Source organism: Fukomys damarensis, unplaced genomic scaffold, assembly GCF_012274545.1.
Source record: "Fukomys damarensis isolate Sample0158 unplaced genomic scaffold, DMR_v1.0_HiC HiC_scaffold_17, whole genome shotgun sequence".
NCBI classification, from domain to species: domain Eukaryota; kingdom Metazoa; phylum Chordata; class Mammalia; order Rodentia; family Bathyergidae; genus Fukomys; species Fukomys damarensis.
In genome coordinates this window covers 24,446,811-24,467,359 of record NW_022900929.1, presented here as the reverse complement: position 1 = coordinate 24,467,359, position 20,549 = coordinate 24,446,811, and the positions used below count along the sequence as shown (strand labels likewise).

Genomic DNA, 20,549 nt, shown 5'->3' with positions numbered 1-20,549 from the left:
TATTTCTGTTAGCATGGAGTAATAACTGAAGGTACAAGGTGTGTGCATTGCTATCATGTTCTCTTTGCTTGTGGCCCTTTCAGTGGATAGAAGTAGGAAGTGAATGTGTGTGCACACTCAGATGTGCACAAAAATATGCATGCACACACATATGTGAGTATGTACACACATTCATGAGCATGCATGTGTAAGTCACAGTTGGTACCAGTGCCATAGTCTAGTTTGCCTCTGCAAGTTTTGGAACTTCCATTCCATATTTATTTTGTGTTTTCTTACACAGTGAGAATTCTGGTTCCTGACCAATGCTACACATTTACTAGTTTCCATGGTACTGTATAAAGTACCTAAAAGAATGTTTTTTGTGTTTCCGGTACTAGGGATCAAACTAAGGACCTTGTGCTTGCAAGACAGGCATGGCACCACTGAGTTAAATCCCTGGCCCAAGAGTGTATTCTTTTTTGTTTTGTTTTGTTTTTTGAGACAGGGTCTCACTATTTAGCTGACACTGACCTAGAACTCACAATGTAGCCCAGGCTGATCCTGAACTCACAGTGATCCTCCTGCCTCAGCCTCCCAAGTGCTGGGATTACAGGCATGCACCACCACACCCAGCTCCAAGAGTGTATTCTTAAGTGAGCTGTAGTTCTCAGATCTGCTTGAAAGAATGCAGGGACTGGAAGGATAGCTCAGTGCTAGAACATTTACTTATCATGTGCTGGGGCTGTGGGTTTGGTCCCTAGCAGGACAGGAATAAAAACCCAGAAGGACAAGATTACTGTTCCCTGCTGACAGTAAATTCAATGATGAACATCCTTCTAGATTTATTTCTACTAGAAATAAATATACACAATTTTATTAGATTGCAATAATGTTATATGTACTTTGTAACCTGACTCCTGTGCAGCATATCATAACATCTTTCCATAATATTTTATCTAAAATCTTTTGTCCCTAAAAGGGAATCCATAGAATATTTTTTGTAACGGTTGCAAAATATTTCACAATGACTACAGAATATTTTGTAATGGCTGCAGATTGAGACCGTGATTCTTTGTTACTAAATTTTTATTTTAAAAGATACCTAACTTCTTGCTGTTATATATAAAGCTGACATCAACATCTTTATAACTAAATCTTAATTATTTCCTTAGGATAGAAGTGGAATTACTGGCCAAAGGGTATGTATGTTTTTATTGATATCTTTCTGAATGGCTGCGTGTATGCTCCGGCCAGCAGTGTTTCCGAAGGTCGGCATTTCCAGGCCACTCATTCTCCCCTGGGCTGCACATGAAATGAGCCAGGGCACAGGGGCAGGGTTCTGGCTCAAGACTGGCTCCCAGAGGTTCTTATTTTATAGAGCTGGGGTTTAACCCAGAGTTTGTTGTTTCTAAAAGCTCCCCAACAGATTTTCATATGCACTAATTTGATAGGTGTGAAAGAGTTAGTTCATTATTTTAATTATTGTTTTCTTATAAAACTCTTCTAGGCACTCAGATTTGGGAGAAGCAGCCCCGGAAATAAAAGCATCAGAGAGAAGAGCAGCTGTGGCGATTTCAGGTAAGTTGGACTGGGTACACTTTGAAGCAGATGAGTTTCCTCTGTTTCATTGAGACTCTGGGTTCCAGCAGCCACCTAGGCTGGGATCATGAACCTCAAAAATAAAAAAAGTTTAAAGCTTTTATTTTTCCTTTTATAAGGAGATTCTATCTCCAGATCATCCGTTTAAGTCTTTTGCCCACTTCTTAATGTTTGTGTTGTCTTTTTTTGTTACAGAGTTATAAGAGTTCTTTATATATTTTGGGTTCCAGACCTTTAAAATCATGATTACATAATTTGAATCATTTTTCTGCTGTGGTGTTGTTGTCATCCCCTCTCCCCACTTCTTTCTTTTTTTCCAGCGCTGAGGCTCAGACCCAGGGCCTTGAGCATGCTAGGCAAGCACTCTACCATGGAGCTACATCCCCAACCTTCTTTTCACTTTTTTTTTTCAATACTGGGAATTGAACTCAGAGCCTTCATACTCAGCTACATCCCCCCAGCCCTCTTTTTAAATTTTGAAACTGGTCTTGAGAAGTTGTTAAATTGCCCAGGCTGACCCTGAACTTGTGATGTTCCTTCCTCCCAGAGTGCTTAATTACTAGCATGTGCCACTGCCCACCTTCTTTTTGATAGTGACCTTTGATGCACAAGAGGTTTTTTATATTTTTGTTAACCTGTGCTTTTGATTTCATATCTGAGAACCCACTGCCAAATCCAGGTTACAAAGATTTACTCTCATTTTGTCTTTTAAGAATGTTATGGTTTTAGCACTTCTATTTAGATCATCTATCAACTTGGAATTAATTTCTTGTGTATGGTATAGGTAGGAGTTCACCTTTCTTCTTTTTTCGGGGGGTACTGGGGATCAGACTTGGGACCTTGTGCTTTCGAGGCAGGGAGCAGAACCACTGAGCTAAACCCAGCCCCACACCTTTATTCTTATGCATGCGTGCATGTTGCCATCCTTTTTTTTTTTTTTTTTTTTTTCTGGTACCAGAGGTTGAACTCAATACCTTGCACTTGTGACACAGGTGGCAGAACCACTGAGCTAAATCCCTGACCCTGGACATCTTAAAAAAAAAAATACTGGAAATTGAACCCAGGAATACTTTCCCCATTAAGCTATATCCCTGGTGATTTTAGTTAATCTATTTATTTATTTTTGGTTTATCGAGGCAGGGTTTCCTTTTGTGGCCCAGGCTATCCTCTAACTTGAGATGATTCTCCTGCGTCAGCCTCCTGAGTGCTGGGATTACAGGCATGTGTCACCACTCTCAGCTCTTTATTTTGTTTTATGACAGGATCTCACTAAATTTTCTGGGCTGACCTTGATTACAGGCATGTGCCACCATGCCCAGCTTCATTTTTTATTCTTAGCACTAACAGCTCCAGAGTATGAAATGGTGTCTTAAATATTCGTGTATGAAGAACATGGTGGCGCATGCCTGTAATCCTAGCACTTGGGAGGGTGAGACAGGAGGATTGCCTCGAGTTGGAGGCCAGCCTGGGCTACATAGTGAGTTCAAGACCAGTCTGAACTACATGGCAACACCCTGTCGTTTTTTTTGGTACCGGGGATTGAACTCGGGTCCTTGCACTTGCAAGGCAGGCCACCGAACCACTGAGCTAAATCCCCCGCTCAACACCCTGTCTTAAACAAACAAACAAAACCAAAAAAATCATTTACTGCCCATTAACAAGTATTTCAAAATTTGAGGGAAAACTCTAAAGGGTGTGTGCTGAGGACTATAATAATGGGGGGAGGGCAATCAATTTGAGTGAAAATGCTTTTAATTGACTCCCTCTGAGTTCTTTCACATGGGCTTATAACAGTTCTCTCTGGGTGTAGTTTCTGCCCTTGTGCCCTGTTGAGCGTGCTGCTCCTTTGGGGTCAGAGTTCAGGCTCATCTCTCTGGGCCAGGCCCTGCCCATCAGGAAGTCCAATGGAGACCTTAGCTCATGGAGCCAAGCCTTGCTGGCCTCTGCCTCCCTTCTTGCCTTGGTGCATCCTTGACTTCTTGCATTTGTTGTCCGTCCAGATTCACATCAACTGTTTCCCATCCCTAACCAAGCAAGGCTCTTTGTTCTGTGGGTCAGAAGGTTACTCCTGTTTCCGGAGCCCTCCTGCTCCATCTCTGTTTCTCCAGTGTTTTCCATTCGCTTCTCCACCCATTTCTATCCTCGTGACATTTTGGATTCCTTGGAAGAATGTTTCTGATGTCTTTCCTTCACTTTGAGTAAAATAACCTTTGACTCCTAGACATTGTTATTGGAACCCTGTGAGTCATTCTGTGTCCTATCTTTGGGCTGGAGGTTTGGCTCAGTGCCTCTCACACAGAAAACCCTGGATCTCATCCCCAGCACAAGAAAAAGTAAGTTGGAAGTGTAGTTCAGGGGTAGAGCATGGGCTTAACCCATACCTGGCCCTCAGTTCAATCCATAGCACCAACAATAAAATAAAATCAATTTTAGAATGGGTGAGACCTTCACTTAGATCAGGAGTCATCAGTAAAATACACACAAAGTGGTCTCTACCGTGCCCTGCTGCCTTCCCCTGTAGCATGCGTGCATTTGCAGCCAGGGTTTTAAAGTCCTTTTTTCCCAATGTAGGTATCTAAGGAGCACTAATTAAATACATTCTATAGTTAAATGTGCATGTTCATGACTATGCTATGCTGTTAGCCTCTGGACAGATAGCAGTTGATGTGTGAGTCACAGCTCTTCCCCATCATCCCCCACATAGGAGGTTTGTCCTGTGACATCAATATCTCACTTAGTAATAACAAAACTATGATAGAATAAAAACATTGATGGAAATAATGTTGACAGGAGGTAGTGAGTCTTGAAGTCTAGAAATTTATATTGACAACATTTTAAATAGCTTCTAAAATCAAAGGTTAATGTATAAAAGTTATTATTTATTTATTTACTTTTTGAGAGAGGGTCTCACTCTGTCCCAGGCTGGCCTTGAACTCATTATGTAGCTCAGGCTGGCCTCGACTCACAGCGTCTTCCTGTCTTTGGTCTCTGGAGTGCTGGGATTACAGGTGTGCGCCACCACACAGCTGGCCTATTTTCATAAAATTTAACATATTCTACAGGTATATCCTAGAGCAAATCTCTGTTGTGTGTAGCTATTACTACTTTGTGACATATTTTGTGTTGGAAAATAATGAAATTTACATAGGGAAATCTGAAATCAGTTATACAGGTTGAGCATCCCTAATCTGAAAATTCAAAATCTGAAACGCTCCAAAATCCAAAACTTCTTGAATACTGACATAATGTCCAAGAAGAAAATTTCATGCCTGGCCTCATGTGTGACATATATAGTCAAACAACATAAGTATGTTAAAAAATACTGGGCGGGGCTTGGTGGCACACGCCTGTAATCCCAGCACTCAGGAGGCTGAGGCAGGAGGATCGCTGTGAGTTTGAGACCAGCATGGGCTACATAGTGAGTTCCAGGTCAGTCTCAACTACATAGTGAGACCCTGTCTCAAAAAACAAAACAAAAAAAACAAATGTATAAAATTACCTTAGGATCCTTTGTATTTGGTATATATGAAACATTTAAATTTTTATCTTTAGACTTGGTTCACATTCCAAAATCAGCAAAAATGCAGAACACTTCTAGTTTTTGAGCATTTTAGATAAGGAATGCTCAGCTTACCAGGCATGGTGTGTAATCCCAGCTACTGTATTCAGGAGGCTGGAACAAGAGGATTCCAAGTACAAGGCCCACCTGGACAACTTCACAAGACCCTATCTCAAAGCCAAAAAAATGAATGGGAAGTAGCTCAGTGCTCCTTGGGCTTAATCCGTGGTACCACCAAAAAAGAAAAGAGAAAAAGGAATATTCAACCTGTAGTAGTAATAGTAAGTTTCGGCCACCATATCCTCACTCCAACTCTGATAGAAAGGCACTAACGTGCTGATGGAACTAAATGCCTGTATTCTTTCCTTCTAGATTTGGAATGGAGAGAAATGGAAGGAGATGACTGTGGGTTCCATTATGGAGGTAGAAACTATGGGGCTGATCCCAGATTGGGTTGGGGAAGGAGAGAGGGAAAAATGAAGAATTACCAGGATTTTATAATTAACAATTGAGAGAAGTTGGTATTTTGGTAAGAAAGAGTATTATGAGTTTAGTGTAAATTACTTTGTGTCAGCCAAAGGTGTGTTGTTTGATTGACACCTCATTTTCCTTTGCTTTCCTTGTAGATGGTACTAATGAGGCTCAGGACAATGACTTCCCAACAGGTATGTTTCCTCTTTCTGTCGCAACTTCCTGTTGCAGGGGGCATCATGGAGGCTGGTGATTGCTCCAGCTGCTGCATCGAGTCCTGAGGAGGCAGGGTGCTCAGATGTAGGATGCCCTAAAAACCAAGCCCCAGAAATAAGCAGCAGCCCCTGCCCCAGCATACCCACTGTCCTGATGATTTGGTGTCTTTGGTGGGGGAACACAGGAAGCTTTTTAACAAGTTCCTGAAGTAGTTCTAGTGCACAGCTAGTATTGGAAACTTTCATCTGATTGATGGCGTCACTTGCAGATCAAAAATCTGGACCCCAGGTTGCCAGGCAGCCTGTGGAGGGCCACCTGCAGGCGCAGGTACATTCATGAATGGGGTTTCTTAATCTGGCTTTTCCTTCTTGCCTTTTATTGCCATGTTACCTAACAATAAAAACAGGTGTTCTCTGAGCAAGACAAACAGTATCCCTCATTTCATTCAGACAGAACAGGCAACTCTAACGAACTCACCCCACAACTATTCCTCCTGTGCAGCTGTTGTGAGTGTGAAGCAAGTTCATGGGCCCTGTGTTCTTTGTGCCATCCTCTACCACAGTGCTGTAGGAGTCTCTGAGCTCATTGTCTGGTGCTGTGGGTCCCCTGGGTCATGGGGAGTGACCTGAATCTGTCAGTTTACTTCCCTGGGAAACACAAACAGGACTGGATAAACCAGGGCCTCCTCTTGAGGTTTATTTGAGCGAGATGCTAGTATCACACACATTGCTTCCTCTCCTGAGAGGAACTGGAGGAGAGCCTGAAGCTCAGCTGGACTTGTACTTTCCTTTTTTGTTCATTAACATTTAAAGTGAGCTAATTATATGCAGCATGAGCATTGGTAAGGTGTCATGTCAAGGCCTGGGGGGGTGGTGATGCTGCTTAGAGCATCTGATGAGTAAAATTTATATTGTATAGGATGATCTTGGACCACCTGACTAAACTAAACTTAGTCCATGCCTCATATTTTACTATAGTCAAAAATTGCATTATTGGTGTCAGGTCTGCAAAACATTGAACTACAATTATTGACTGCTTAGTGCTATATTGCTTTTTTCCTTCAGAAATATTCTCCAGCTTATTTACAAAGGCAAAAGAACATTAGCTAGAAAATCAGCATGAGCTGTGAGTGTGCCTCTGTGGAAACTTCCTGGTGACAGGGAGCCCCGTGCTGGGACAGAGTGTGCCTCCAAGCACAGGGCACCTGGTGGCCAAAGTGCAGGTGAGGAGATGGGACCTGCACTCAGCACCTGTGGGCCTGTGCTGTTCACTCTGAACAGTGAGTTTCAGTCTCAGTGTGAGAGAAATAGGAAATCATTGCTTTTACATGAACTCTCCCAGTTCTTAAGTGTGGCTCTTCGGGTTCCTGGTTTCCTGTTTTTTGTTTTTCCTTCTCACTTTGAAATGTCACACACACCTGCTTTTGCTGGTAGTTATCTTGATGGAGGGTTGCACTCCTTGCCCTGATCTCAGATCAGCCCAGGGGTACTGTTCCGAGGGTCCTCTCTTCTCTGACCTCTCCTGCTGGGCTCTGTCTCTCCAGCTCTGCCCTGGCCCAGTCTCAAGAATGCATGCTGAGCACTCATGTCTCTTGTTTCTTTCCACAGTGGAGAGAAGCAGGCTGCAGGAAATGCTGTCCCTGTTGGGACTGGAGGCCTACCAGGGGCAGAAACTCAGCCTGCAGGACTCCCTGCAGATCAGTTTTGACAGCATGAAGAACTGGGCCCCTCAAGTTCCCAAGGACCTGCCCTGGCATTTCCTTAGGAAGCTGCAGGCCCTAAATGCTGAAGCCAGGAACACCACCATGGTGCTGGATATGCCTGCAGATACCCGGCCAGTGGAGAAGGAGAGCCACATGGAGGAGGAGATGATCTACTGGGACCCAGCTGAGGACATTGCTGCTGACGACATTTACTCCTTCTCGGAGCTGCCCACGCCTGACACGCCAGTGAACCCCCTGGACCTCCTTTGTGCTGTCCTGCTGTCCTCGGACAGCTTTCTGCAGCAAGAGATCATCCTGAAGATGTTCCTCTGCCAGTTTGCACTTCCACTTGTGTTGCCTGACTCAGAAAACCACTACCACACCTTTTTGCTGTGGGCCCTGCGGGGTGTTGTGCGGACGTGGTGGTCCCAGACCCCAAGGGGCCTGGGCAGCTTCCGAGAGGACAGTGTGGTCTTGTCCAGGGTGCCCACCTTCGCCTTTGTGCGCATGGATGTGAGCAGCAACTCCAAGTCCCAGCTGCTCAACGCCATCCTCAGTCTGGGCCGCCGGCAGTGGGACTGCTTCTGGCACCGGGACCTCAGCTTGGGCACCAACCCCCGGGAGATCGCAGATGGCTTGGTTGAGATTTCCTGGTTTTTCCCCAGTGGCAGGGAGGACCTGGACATTTTCCCAGAGCCTGTGGCCTTTCTGAACCTGAGGGGTGACATTGGCTCTCACTGGCTGCAGTTTAAGCTCCTGACAGAAATCTCCTCAGCTGTATTTATCCTGACTGACAACATCAGTAAGAAGGAATACAAACTCCTGTACTCCATGAAGGAGTCAACTACAAAGTACTACTTCATCCTGAGTCCCTACCGGGGGAAACGGAACACAAACCTGCGGTTCCTGAACAGGCTGACCCCTGTGCTAAAGATAGACCACTCTCACGTCCTGGTGAAGGTGAGCAGCACTGACAGCGAGGGCTTTGTGAGGAGGCTGCGTGCCATCATGGGCAGTGTGGTGAGGGCCCCCTGCAGGAGGGTGTCTGTGGAGGACATGGCACATGCAGCCCGCAAACTGGGCCTCCGAGTTGATGAGGACTGCGAGGAGTGTCAGAAGGCGAAAGACCGGATGGAGAGAATCACCAGGAAGATCAAGGATGTGGACGCCTACCGGAGGGACGAGCTGAGGCTGCAGGGTGACCTGGGGAAGAAGGCGGCCCAGGTGGAGAGGGAGTTCTGCCAGCTCCAGTGGGCTCCAGAGCCACCCGAGAAGCACCGTGTAGAGCTGAGGCGGCGGCTGCTGGAGCTTCGGATGCAGCAGAGTGGCCAGGAGCCCCCCACAGGGCTGCAGGATTTCATTGCAGGCATCAGCAGCCCTTCCATGGGTGAGAAGCAGTACTTCCTGAGGTGGATGGAGTGGGGGCTGGCTCGGGTGGGCCAGCTGCGGCTGAGGCAGCCCCCAGAAACTCTCCTCGCCTTGAGACCAAAGCTTGGGGGGGCCTCAGACTTCAGCGAGCCACTCTGGCCAGAGCCCCTGGGCATTGAGCACTTCCTACGGGAGATGGGGCAGTTCTATGAGGCCGAGAGCTGCCTAGTGGAGGCTGGGAGGCTGCCCGCTGGCCAGAGGCGCTTTGCGCACTTCCCAGGCCTGGCCACAGAGCTGCTGCTGGTGGGACTGCCCCTGGAGCTGATTGACGGGGCCACTCTGAGCATCCCTGTACGCTGGGTTACAGGGCTGCTCAAGGAGCTGCACATCCGCCTGGACAGGAGGTCTCGGCTGGTGGTCCTTTCCACCCTGGGGGTGCCGGGAACAGGAAAATCCACTCTTCTGAACACCATGTTTGGCCTGCGGTTTGCCACAGGCAGGAGTTGCAGTCCCCGAGGGGCCTTCATGCAACTTATCACTGTGGCTGAAGGCTTCAGCCAGGACCTGGGCTGTGACCACATCCTGGCCATTGACTCTGGGGCGCTGATCAGTGGGGCCTTGGCCTCAGCTGGGGACAGGTTTGAGCTGGAGGCTTCCTTAGCCACCCTGCTTATGGGGCTGAGTAACGTCACTGTGGTCAGTTTAGCTGAAACAAGAGACATTCCACCAGCTGTGCTACATGCATTTCTGAGGTTGGAAAAAACAGGGCACATGCCCAACTGTCAGTTTGTATACCAGAGCCTTCATGATTTGCCTGCCCCCAGCCCCAAGCCAAGAGAGAGGAGGCAGCTCCTGGATCCACCCAGTGACCTGAGCAGAGCTGCTGCCCAGATGGAAAAGCAGAGTGGCAGCTTCCGGACGCTGGCAGGCCTGGCCATCTGTGACCCTGAGAGGCAGCATGTCTGGCATGTTCCAGGACTATGGCATGGAGCCCCGCCCATGGCTGCTGTGAGCCTGGGGTACAGCGAGGCCATTTTTGAATTGAAGAGATGCCTGCTAGAAAACATCAGGAATGGCCTGTCCAACCAAAACAAAAACATACAGCAGCTCATTGAGCTTGTGCGACGGTTATAAGCAGTCAGATGCAGGGCCTGCTGTCACGGCCATTCTGTTAGGGTCCAGCAGAGCTGTGCCCAGGCACTTGCAAGGTGGCCGGTGCCTGCTGCTCACAAGAAGGAAGGCCAGTGAAAGGGTGAGGGGGCTCCTAACAGTGTTAAAAAGAAGTACCCTGCAGACCAGCAACAGCGATGCCAGCAGGGATATCAGGTCCTGGGTGGGGTGACACAGCAGTAACTTGATCTCTGTCTGAGCCCCATCAGGGCTCATCAGGGCCAGCCCTCGGGACAACTGCTCTTTCATTAGCCTCAGGAGTGGGAACAGTGTCTTTACTCACTGCCAGCCCCCAATGGCAGGGACACTCAGTACAGGTTGGGGTGTTGTGAGGAAGCAGAGGTGGCCCCTTGTGGACCAACATTAGAGGCTTGGTCACACGATCCAACTTGCAGTGTGCAAGGCACTTCCCGGGCGCTGCATTTATGGACTGGTCTGTGAAGCCCTCCCTGACCCTTCCCCGGGAAGCGTTCATCAATCACCCTGCCATGCCCTAGCACTTTGTCATACCTCTGCCTCAGCACTTCATGGCGCATTGTCACGCGTGTGTTTACTGTCTACCCCCAGACTGTGAGTCCTCGAGGGCAGGGACTGAACACCATTCAGCCCTTTCCCTCAGGGCCTGACACACTATAAGCGCTTAATAAATGTTTGTTGAATGAATGAAATCTCACATGATAATAGTGTCAGGTTCTGCCTCTGTGCCTTCATTGTCCTGTGTGCTCAGAGAAGACAGCAGCATCTGCCTGAGGAAGGGTATGGAGACATAAAAATGCAACATGTAGTCAAACATGGTGGCACATGCTCAGGGCAAAAGCCCTTACCACAAAAAAGTGACCCTTTTCCTCTCTTTAAGCAGAGAGACTGTTAGTGGCAAACAAAACTGAATGCCTTTACATTAGTTACCTTTATTATTGCCCCATTGTAGTTTACAGAAAGAAGCCCCAGACTGCTACCCTGCATGGCAGAAAATGAGTGGAGGGAGCCAGCAGCACACACCCATTTGGTCATGTGCCTTTGGCGGGTAGGGATTGAGACAGGGTCTCACTGTGTATTCCAGATTGACCTTGAACTTAACTATGTAGTTTAAGCTGGCCTCAAACTCATGGCATTTCTCCTGCCTTCGCCTCCTGAGTGCTGGGATTACCAGTGTGCACCTTCAGGCCCAGCCTGGCCATGTACCTTTTTGTCTTACCTGCCAGAACCTCTAGGCTACCTCTAGTTACCAAGGAAAGGCCTATTCTCTCTCATATCTTCACCAGTATCCTCTCCAGCCCACAAGACACCCCTGGAGCCAGATCTTTGCCAGGACCTTGGCCTGCCTGAGGACCTTCCACTGGAAGCCCTGCCTACACTGGCAATCACCAAGGGCTGCTGTTACATCAGTCTCAGAGCCCCACCCCATCTACATAAGCAGCCTTAGGAATTTCTGCTTGATCCTCTGAGCCTTGCTGCATAGGCCTTGGGGTCTCTTTCTGAGTTTTGTTTTGTATTTGGGATCAAACTTTAGTCCTTGTGCTTGCTAAATCCCCAGCCTGCTTTCTGAGCTAAATCACCAGCCTGCTTTCTGTGTTTTCTGATTTCCCCAAATGGTGGCCAGTGTGACCTTATTTTTGTTCTACCACTCACCAGAGGTGTTCTCAGCTCCACAGCACTTGCCCCACTCTGGTCTGGAACCCTTTCTTGAATAGAAAGTTCCCTGATCTCTCTTCAGTGTGCCTGGCCTCCTGGGGTCCCAGAGTACACTACCTGCTGCATCCTTGACTTTCCAAATTACATTCCTATGATCTGGGAGCAGGTTCTGCTCACATGTAGCAAATGGAAAACAGTCTTGGAATTCTGCAACTCTGATCTTCTAGTAAGTTCAGGAAAACCTTTCTGTATCAATCAGGTTTCTCTGCAAAGGGAAGATTAGGGGGATAGAAGAGAATAGGACCAGCTGGGCATGGTGGCACATGCCTGTAATCCCAGCACTCTGTAGGCTGAGGCAGGAGGATTGCTGTGAGTTCGAGACTGGCCTGGACTACATAGTGAGTTCCAGGTGAGTCTCAACTACATAATGAGACCCTGTCTCAAAAAAACAACAAAAAAGAATAGGACCAGCTGGGCATGGTGGTGCATGCTTGTAATCCTATCTCAGGGGGAGGGGTGTGAGGCAGGGGGATCAAGTGTTCAAACTCAGCCTGGATAATTTATCGACTTAGATCCTGTCTCAGAAATTTAAAAGGCTTAAGATACACTTGCATGTGAAGTTCTTGGGTTCAATCCTTAGTGCAAAAAAAACTCAGCAGGTGAAGACTAAAACCCAGCAGGCTAACCATTAAGTCATGTAGCTCTACATCCATCATCCAGGGCACATAGTAAGGTGTGAGTTCCAGCAAGTTTGGCAGCCCCAACCCCATCCCCTTATGGGCTGCAGCCCATATGATCTCTCTCAGACTGACTCCACTCATGGTCAGCATATATTCAGTGTTTTTGACATCACTAACTTTCTGAGGTCTCTGCTGCACTTTGGATTCATTCCTACAGCTTCATAAACTGCCCTTCAGGAGCTCCTTGTGTGACACCCCCACCGTGGCTTTCCTTTGAGAAGCTTCCATGACCCCATAACTCCTTAATTCCACATGCCTGAACAACCAGCAGCATGTGGGTGACACCAAGCTTTGTAACCAGTGGGAGCAGTAGCTGGGTCGTCTTGGAACATGGCTGCAGGGGGCTCTGAATTCCTGGATGGCTGAACAAGATGTAATGAATCCCAGGGAACCAATTCCCTAGCCTGGCTTTTTAAACTATTTATATATTGTTTTGGTACTGGGAAATTGAAAACAGGTCCTTGCGCTTGCAAGGCAGGCAGCTTGTGTGTGTGTTTGTGTGTGTGTGTGTGTGTGTGTGTGTGTGTGTGTGTAGAGACGGTCTCACTTTGTAGGGCTTGCGCTTGCAAGGCAGGCAGCTTGTGTGTGTGTGTGTGTGTGTGTGTGTGTGTGTAGAGACGATCTCGCTTTGTAGGGCTTGCGCTTGCAAGGCAGGCAGCTTGTGTGTGTGTGTGTGTGTGTGTGTGTGTGTGTAGAGACGATCTCGCTTTGTAGGGCTTGCGCTTGCAAGGCAGGCAGCTTGTGTGTGTGTGTGTGTGTGTGTGTGTGTGTGTGTGTGTGTGTGTGGAGACAGGGTCTCACTTTGTAGGGCTGGCCTCGGATTTATGGCAATCCTCCAGCCTCTGCCTCCTGAGTGCTGGGATTGCAGGTGTGCACCACCACACCCAGCCTTAGAGGACCCTTTTTGAGCAGGGCTTCTTCTCAAAGGTTTACACTTTTATTGATTAATTACAGTACTGTATATTGAAGCTAGAACCTTTAAACTGAAATATATCTCCAATCCTTTTTCATTTGTTGAGATATGGTCTTACTAAATCACTAAGATGGGCTGGGGATTTAGCTCAGCAGTTTGGTGGCCTGCCTTGCAAGCTCAAGAACCTGAGTTTGATCCCTGGTAGAAAAAAAAAATTGCCAAGACTGGGTTCCAGCATCAGCCTCCCAGAGTTCTGGGATAACAGGCATTCACTACCATGCCCAGCTCACTTTTACACTTCTGAACCTGTGTGGATGGTGTCTTGCTGGTTCCTGAGATGCCCTCAAGGTATTTTTCTTGTCCCAGGTTAATAGTACCTGTGTGTCTTTTTAGTGTCACTAATCTCTAACAACACCTCTTTTGGCCCCCAACTTTACAAACTGGTTCTTTTTTTAAGACCAAAAGTGCAGTTTTCCAAGTATTTTGGCTCTGCTTTTTGCTCCTCATTCTACCTATAAATTTGGCTAAAAGCAACCAACAGTATCCATGCCACAGCCTGAACATTGAGCTGCCTTGAAATTTCCTCCACTAGATCAGTTAGGTCCCTAAACTCAGCCTTTAGCAAAATCTGAGGACATAGGCAAAATGTTGTAGACAGTTTTTTTTTTCCTAGAGTGTAACATGCCTGGCCTCTAGTCCATTTTCCAACAGAATCTCTATACCTACCTGAAACATGTACCTGGCCTTTATTGTTTATATTCCTATAAGCATTTTGGACTTCTGAGCTACCCTGAGAATTGCCCATCAAGTTCAGTTTAGAGCAATCGAGGGCTCCTCAAGCCTGCATATTCAAACCTTTCCAAATGCTCCACACAAACCAGTTCCAAGTGCTTTGAACCATGTATTCAAGTTACTCAAAGCAACAACCCCACTTCTCCAGTACCAATTCTCTGTATTAATTTTCCTGTTGCTGGGACCAAATACCCAACACCTGCAATTTAAAGGAGGTGAGGTGCCAACGAGTGATACTTCCTCCAAAATCATGCCCCTGGTGACCCATCCAGGCTCACCCAGAGTGTGCTTTACTAAACCCATGGGTGGGTCTCAGATTGATAATCCAGTTTAATGGTCATAATTTTGCTTCTGAAACAAATAGCTCTCTAATTCTCCTGCTCTCAAAACTTTCATCTGTCCACAGATCATTAAAATAACAACCGATAAGATGTTGGTTCAGTTGGGAATACCAAAATATTTTCTGTTTTTTTCTATACCTGCCCACAAGAACCACAGAAACTTCACAGGAACCAAAGGCTTCTCTAATAGTGTAAGAATTTCACTCAGTACATTCCTGGGTCCCAAGTTCAGACACTGGAAACTCCTCTAAGAATTGCTGAATATTAACTAATTCCCTTAAAAACTGATTCAAGCTGTTGTAAAAATCTGAGACAGGGAAGCCAGACCTAGTGGCCTTTTGCAAATCAAGTCTTCTGTACATTGGGTCTATCCCTTGTCCAAGGATAAAGTTCAGTCTTTCTTGCAACTGTGCATTTGGGGGGAAGGAAAGAATTCATAGCTTTTATTAGAGTTTCAAAGGGATGTGGGATTTAAAAGAGATTTTAGTAAGTGCTTAGTAATTAGAAAAGTTATTTTTACATCCCCAGGACCTCCAGACATTTGCTTAAAATATTTAAACTTGAAAACATATCAGTCTAAAGACCATAGTTAGATATGGTCAAGAGAAGTTGGGTGGGATGAAGGTTGAGAAATTCTGGAGCTGCTTGGTTGAGTGAGAGACTGTTGCCATACTCAGATACAGGAAGAGAGAGGTCACCCAGAGCTGGATGATTTTGAAGGAAGTCACTTGCTGCTTCCTTTGCCCTTTTTGAAGGGTTGATATTTCAAGCTTGAAAGGGACTTGCCTTCATGCCTTCAAGTCAGGACTGTTCTTCAGACTGTAACCCCCGGGATTTGCCTGACATCTCTGGAGCACAAAACACTGAGCATCAGTGTGCCTTGCCCATGTCAAGATGTTCACCGCAGCCACAGGCCTCTTCTGTATCTCACCTGATGACTTTAGCATTGAGAGGCCTGGAGCTTGCCACGGGGTTGCAAGTTGGTCCTGTCTTGGAGCCAAATGTAGCCATATGAAAGCCACTTTCAGCCTGCAGAGTGGCAGGCTGCTCACAGGGAGACACTGACTGATCAAAGCATAAGACAACCGAGTCTCATTCTGGAGGAAACAGGCCTGAGACAAGGGACCAAGCAGTGTCTGCCCTGTCCTTTGAGATGGGCTGTGCTTATTGTAGCTTGTGGGACAGCCAGCCTGGTCTGGGCCTCAGCCTTGCCTCCTCCTCGTTACATGGTTCTTAAGCCAGGTTGCTCAGCTTCTCTGAGCCTTAGTTACCCAGCACCACATCTCCAACACCAAATTGCCATTCATCTCATAAGCAATGTATCTTAAAATTAAGCAGATTTTTTTCCTTAATGGTATATAAAACAGCCTCTTCTAATTGACATTTTAGCCTTGCTGATATGTAGTGCCAGGCAGGGTTGGTGTTGGGCAATCTGTACCAATATAAACCTGACCCATAGCCAATCCAGCTCCTCAGGCATGGTGAATTAGCCCAGGAAAGAAAAATGCTTTTCCCTTTTTTAGAGTCAGTAATAAAGTTATCAGCCCATAAACCTAATTTGAGTTCTGCGGCCACCAAAATTACATGAGAGCAGCTTTATGAGCACTGATGAGTCAGGACTCTGTCACATGCAGGTTTTAGGCAAGGCCTGCTACTCCAAAGGCTGAGGTGGGAGGATCGCTTGAGTCCAGGAGTTCTGGGCTGCATTGTGCTATGCCGATTGGGTGTCCACACTAAGTTCAACATCAATATGGTGACCTCCTGGGAGCAGGGTGCTACCAGGTTGCCTAAGGACAGGTGAACAGGCCCAGGTTGGAAACAGAGTAGGTCATACCACATAAGAGGCTCAGGGGCCTTTCTGTGTTCCTCTTAGTTCCTGTCTTACCATGTTCATTTATTTAGGGTTTTGTGAGACAGGGTCTCACTATGTAGTCCAGAGTGGCCTTAAATTTGTTACTCTCCTGCATTAGCCTCAGTGCTGGGATTACAGGTGTGCACCACCATGCCTGGCTATGTCCCTGTAAATCTCTTATCTTGGTGTCCTCAGTCTTGAAGGAAAATGAGCTAGGCTAGGTAAATTTAGGGCCAATAACTTTGTTTTGCCAACTTTTAGACCTGCCCTACAGGACTGACCTGCCTTATTCAGACCTGAGAAGGGATATTAATAATTAAAATAATTTTTAAAAATGAATAAAAGGGCCAGGGATTTAGCTCAGTGGTTCTGCCACCTGCCTTGTAAGCGCAAGGACCTGAGTTCAATCCCCAGTACCAAAAAAATAAATTTTTAATTAATAAATTTTATTCTACTTTATTCCTTTTATCCCCTCAAACCCCCCACCTTTTAAGCAAAAACCACTTTAAATCCCTGACTGCCTCAGAAGTAAACACAGATCATGCATGCTTTTAATGAATAACAGGTTATGGGTTCAGGAGTTTATCCTCTGTCCCTATGGTGTCTCCGACTGTGTCAAATGTAGGGATTTTTGTTTGTTTGTTTGTTTGTTTTTTGGTACTTGGGATTGAACTCAGGTCCTTGGGCTTGCAAAGCAGGCAGTGGAACCACCGAGCTAAATCCCCGGCCCCAAATGTAGGTTTTGAGCAATGCCTGGACACTTCTCAGCACTGCTCTAGAGGATCTAGAGCAGCATAATATAAAAATTGACAGTGAAATGTCCCTACAAATGTTGAAAACACCTTCATTGCTCTTATCTTGGTGTCTTCAGTCTCAAAAGGGAGATGCTAGGTAAATTTAGGCTAATCAGTCTTATGTTATCAGGGACTCTTTAAGCAATTCACATGCCTGTGTGCAAAGCGGAGCAGCAGTTTGGCCCAGGTAATAAAGGAGACGGGGATAAAATGAAAGCATATTGGAGAAGAAGACAGAAAGCAAGGGGCCCTGCACAAAGCTATCCACATAGGCGACCCAGGGATCAAATGCTCTGAAGATGCTCACCATGGTGTTCTCAAGCCCCAGAAGCCAGCCTGGCTGAGAGGGCCCTGGATCTGTGGGCAGAGGAGGAAGCAGCTGGCTTGAGGGGAGGGATTTCCTGCCCAAGTAGGACTGTGACGCTTTAGGAGCAGGTGCAGTGGTCCTGTTGGAGGAAGGCAGGCAGATTTGGGACACACTCCCTCAATCCTACCTCCAACACATCCCCAGGCCAGATCACCTCAGACAAGTGCACTCAGTAGTGTGGCCCTTCAGATGGTAGAAGTGTGAGGTGGCTTTTGCTACAAAGGTGTGACACCAGGAGCAGGTACCTTGCATGTGGCAAGATGTTGAGCTTGGCTTCTATTTTGGCCACATGAAGGTGCACAGCAAAGGCCCTCTCCATGCCAGTGGGCTCTGCAGCAAAAGTACTGGTGGGGTTTGTCCAGTGCCGACAGAGACCCCCAGCACCCGCTCAGCTCTGGGCTCCCTTACCAGCCCAGGGGCCACTGAGCTCTCAATCACTTCTGTTCCTGCCCTGGTGAGCTTCAGGTTGGAGGAGGGAGAGCAGGCAGACCAGGAAAACCCTTGGTTCATCACCTCACCCCTTCTCTCCTCCCACCAACTCCTCACTCAGCTGCACCAACAGAAGGAAAGGAGGAAGAAATGCACTCTTAGGGGAATTTGACAGGCTTCAACAATTTCCCTGCTCCTCTCTTCTAGCAGAGCTGACCCTACACACGCCTGTCCCCTCGGCTGTGTTGAAGTCTCTTGGACATAGAACACGGCAACCTCTGCCCTTACCGCCTCTCCTCTCTATAGCCCCTTGCTCTGCCTTTCAGGTGAAGGAATACAACTGCTGTCTGATCAGAGACCCCTCTAAACCACTTCCTCCCAAAACAGCTGCACCTGGGGACTCAACATTATCAGGCTTAGTATTGGTAGTAGTCACAGCCAGAGGCAAGGTGGCACACACCTGTTATCCCAGTACTCGGGAGGCTGAGGCAGTAGGATTGCTGTGAGTTTCAGGCCAGCCTGAGCTATCTAGTGAGTTCAAAGCCAGCCAAGCTGCATGGTAAGCCTGGACTACATGGTAAAAAAAAAAAAAAAAAAAAAAAAAGATAGCGGCCCCTACTTTCCTAGGCCCCATCCTTGGGCAACCTCCCTCAAGCCTTGTGCTTGGCAGGAAGCCACAACCTTCTTTCACTGAACTCTCCCTCCCCAGGACCCTACAAAAGACCCCAAAGCCTGTAGGATCGTTGCTGCTCTCCTCTCTGGTGCCAGAACAGTCCCTCTCAGGTTTGTTCCGAAATAAACCTGTCCTGTTGAGCTGTATTTCTTTGTCTTCCTATCTCTTTTCCTGACAATAGGGGTTTGTGAGCCTTTCCTCCTCACAGAGATTGCTCTCCTCCTTTCTGTCCTTTTCCTTTCGCCATACTGGCTGCTGCCCCTCCCTGGGGAGTTGGTGCTTTGCTTTGGATTTGTTTTGTTTTGTTTTCAGTGGGTAGGGAGGACAGGAAAGGGGGGAATCAAAAATTCCATCCCAGAGAGGGTGAGATGTGCCAAGGGGCAGAAGCTGGCCTGGGCTATATAGTAAGATCGAATTTCAAAAACAAAAACAAATCTCGTCAGTTTGAAAGGACCTTTTAGGAAAAACTGAAAGTTCCTATGGCACATTTACAAGGAATTGTGGATTCTAGGGAACTCTGTGTGTCCATTATCTAATGTTCAGAACAGTTGGAGGTGCAGTTTGAAAAACTAAAACAATACTAGTGACATGGGGATGAAAGACCCTGTCCTTTTGGTAAGAATTTTGTTTGTTTTTTGAGACATGGTCTCAGTATGTAGTTGAGACTGACTTGGAACTCACTATGTAGCCCAGGCTGGTCTCGAACTCACAGCGATCCTCCTGTCTCAGCCTCCCAGTGCTGGGATTACAGGCGTGCGCCACTACGCCCAGTTTACTAGGAATTTTCTTATGACACAGATTCAAGTGGTCAGAGGAATTATGGCTGTGGAAATGGGCCAGGCTGAAGTCAAGACACTTCCAGACTTGCAGGTTCTCTGACTCTGTCCATGTGACCGCAGGAAACACTTCGATCATCTTTTGCTTTCATTTCCGTCTTTTGGTGATATCCAAATCCCCACGCCCACGCTCCAAGAAACCAATACAGGGTGCAAATGCCATTGGCATGAACCCTGCAGGTTCCATCAGTAAATACTTGCAACTTCACCTGGTTCAGCATAATGCAACCAAGGGCATTTATGAAATATTGTGGTCTCTTGATCCTAACAGCTCTGTGAAACCATACAATTATTATTATTATTATTATTTTTATTGAAGCAAGAGTCTCACTAAATAGTCCAGGCTGGCCTTGAATTCACTGTGTAGCCCAGGAAGGCCTGCTGGTGACCCTCCAGTCTCAGCCTCCCAAATGCTGGGATATAGACAGGCGCCACCATGCCCAGCCTTAAATCCTAGTTATTTATTAGCCCATTTTATAGGGTCAACTGAAAAAAAATAGCCAAGATGGAAAGTTGAACATAGTCTTGTCAATTTATCAATTTGGTAAGACCCAGTCTCAAAATAAAAATGGGCTGGGGATGTGGCTCAGTGCTAGACCCTTTCCTAGCATCCACGGGCCCTCGGTTCAATCCCCAGTAAAGCTAAAAACAAAACAAAACAAAAAAAAATGAGGCGGATACAAGAGCCTGCAAGTATCCAGTGATGCTTTTTTTCCGTCTGTCATTCGTAATCGCTGGATACCAAGTACACTTGGCACCACTCTGGCTTGAGTGTCTCTGGCTCTGCCATAGCCTCCTGAATTTCATTGGTACTTGAAGGTTTTCCTTGGGAAAACAGCGCCCCTTCCCGGGGAGGCCGGAGGCCCAGCGGGAAGGGTGGCCTTCGAGTTGCGGCGCCCTTTCCGCCCCGCTGCCCTCAACCGGACACTTAACTCTCGGGCGCTCGCTCCTGGAGAACTAAAACTCTCGTTTCCGCTCACCGGACTTCCGGGTTTGATAACGGAGCCGAATACGGTAGCCAATGAGGCTTACCCGAGGCGAATTATTGCTAATGGATAACGGATGCCGGCAGCCACCAACGCCTCTCTGAAAGCCTCAGACTGAGCTGGGCAGGAC

General features: G+C 47.1%; 1 protein-coding gene across 8 annotated transcripts in view; it reads left to right on the top strand.

Annotated features, from left to right (window-relative positions):
• The window catches only part of LOC104862752 (up-regulator of cell proliferation), a 43,069-nt gene extending 32,337 nt beyond the window's left edge, over window positions 1-10,732 (top strand). For 4 of the 8 annotated variants that reach the window (XM_010624958.3, XM_010624963.1, XM_010624956.3 and 1 more), the window contains exons 2-6: window positions 1,152-1,178; window positions 1,487-1,557; window positions 5,510-5,560; window positions 5,764-5,802; window positions 7,432-10,732. In XM_010624958.3, coding sequence (XP_010623260.1) covers window positions 5,527-5,560; window positions 5,764-5,802; window positions 7,432-10,028 — 2,670 coding nt within the window. In that variant the 5' untranslated portion in view covers window positions 1,152-1,178; window positions 1,487-1,557; window positions 5,510-5,526 and the 3' untranslated portion in view covers window positions 10,029-10,732. Of the gene's footprint in view, window positions 1-1,151; window positions 1,179-1,486; window positions 1,558-5,509; window positions 5,561-5,763; window positions 5,803-6,938; window positions 7,047-7,431 lie in introns of those variants that run through there. The other 4 variants (XM_010624960.3, XM_010624955.3, XM_033764909.1 and 1 more) reach the window with 3 other exon arrangements.
• The last annotated feature ends 9,817 nt before the right edge of the window (window positions 10,733-20,549 follow it).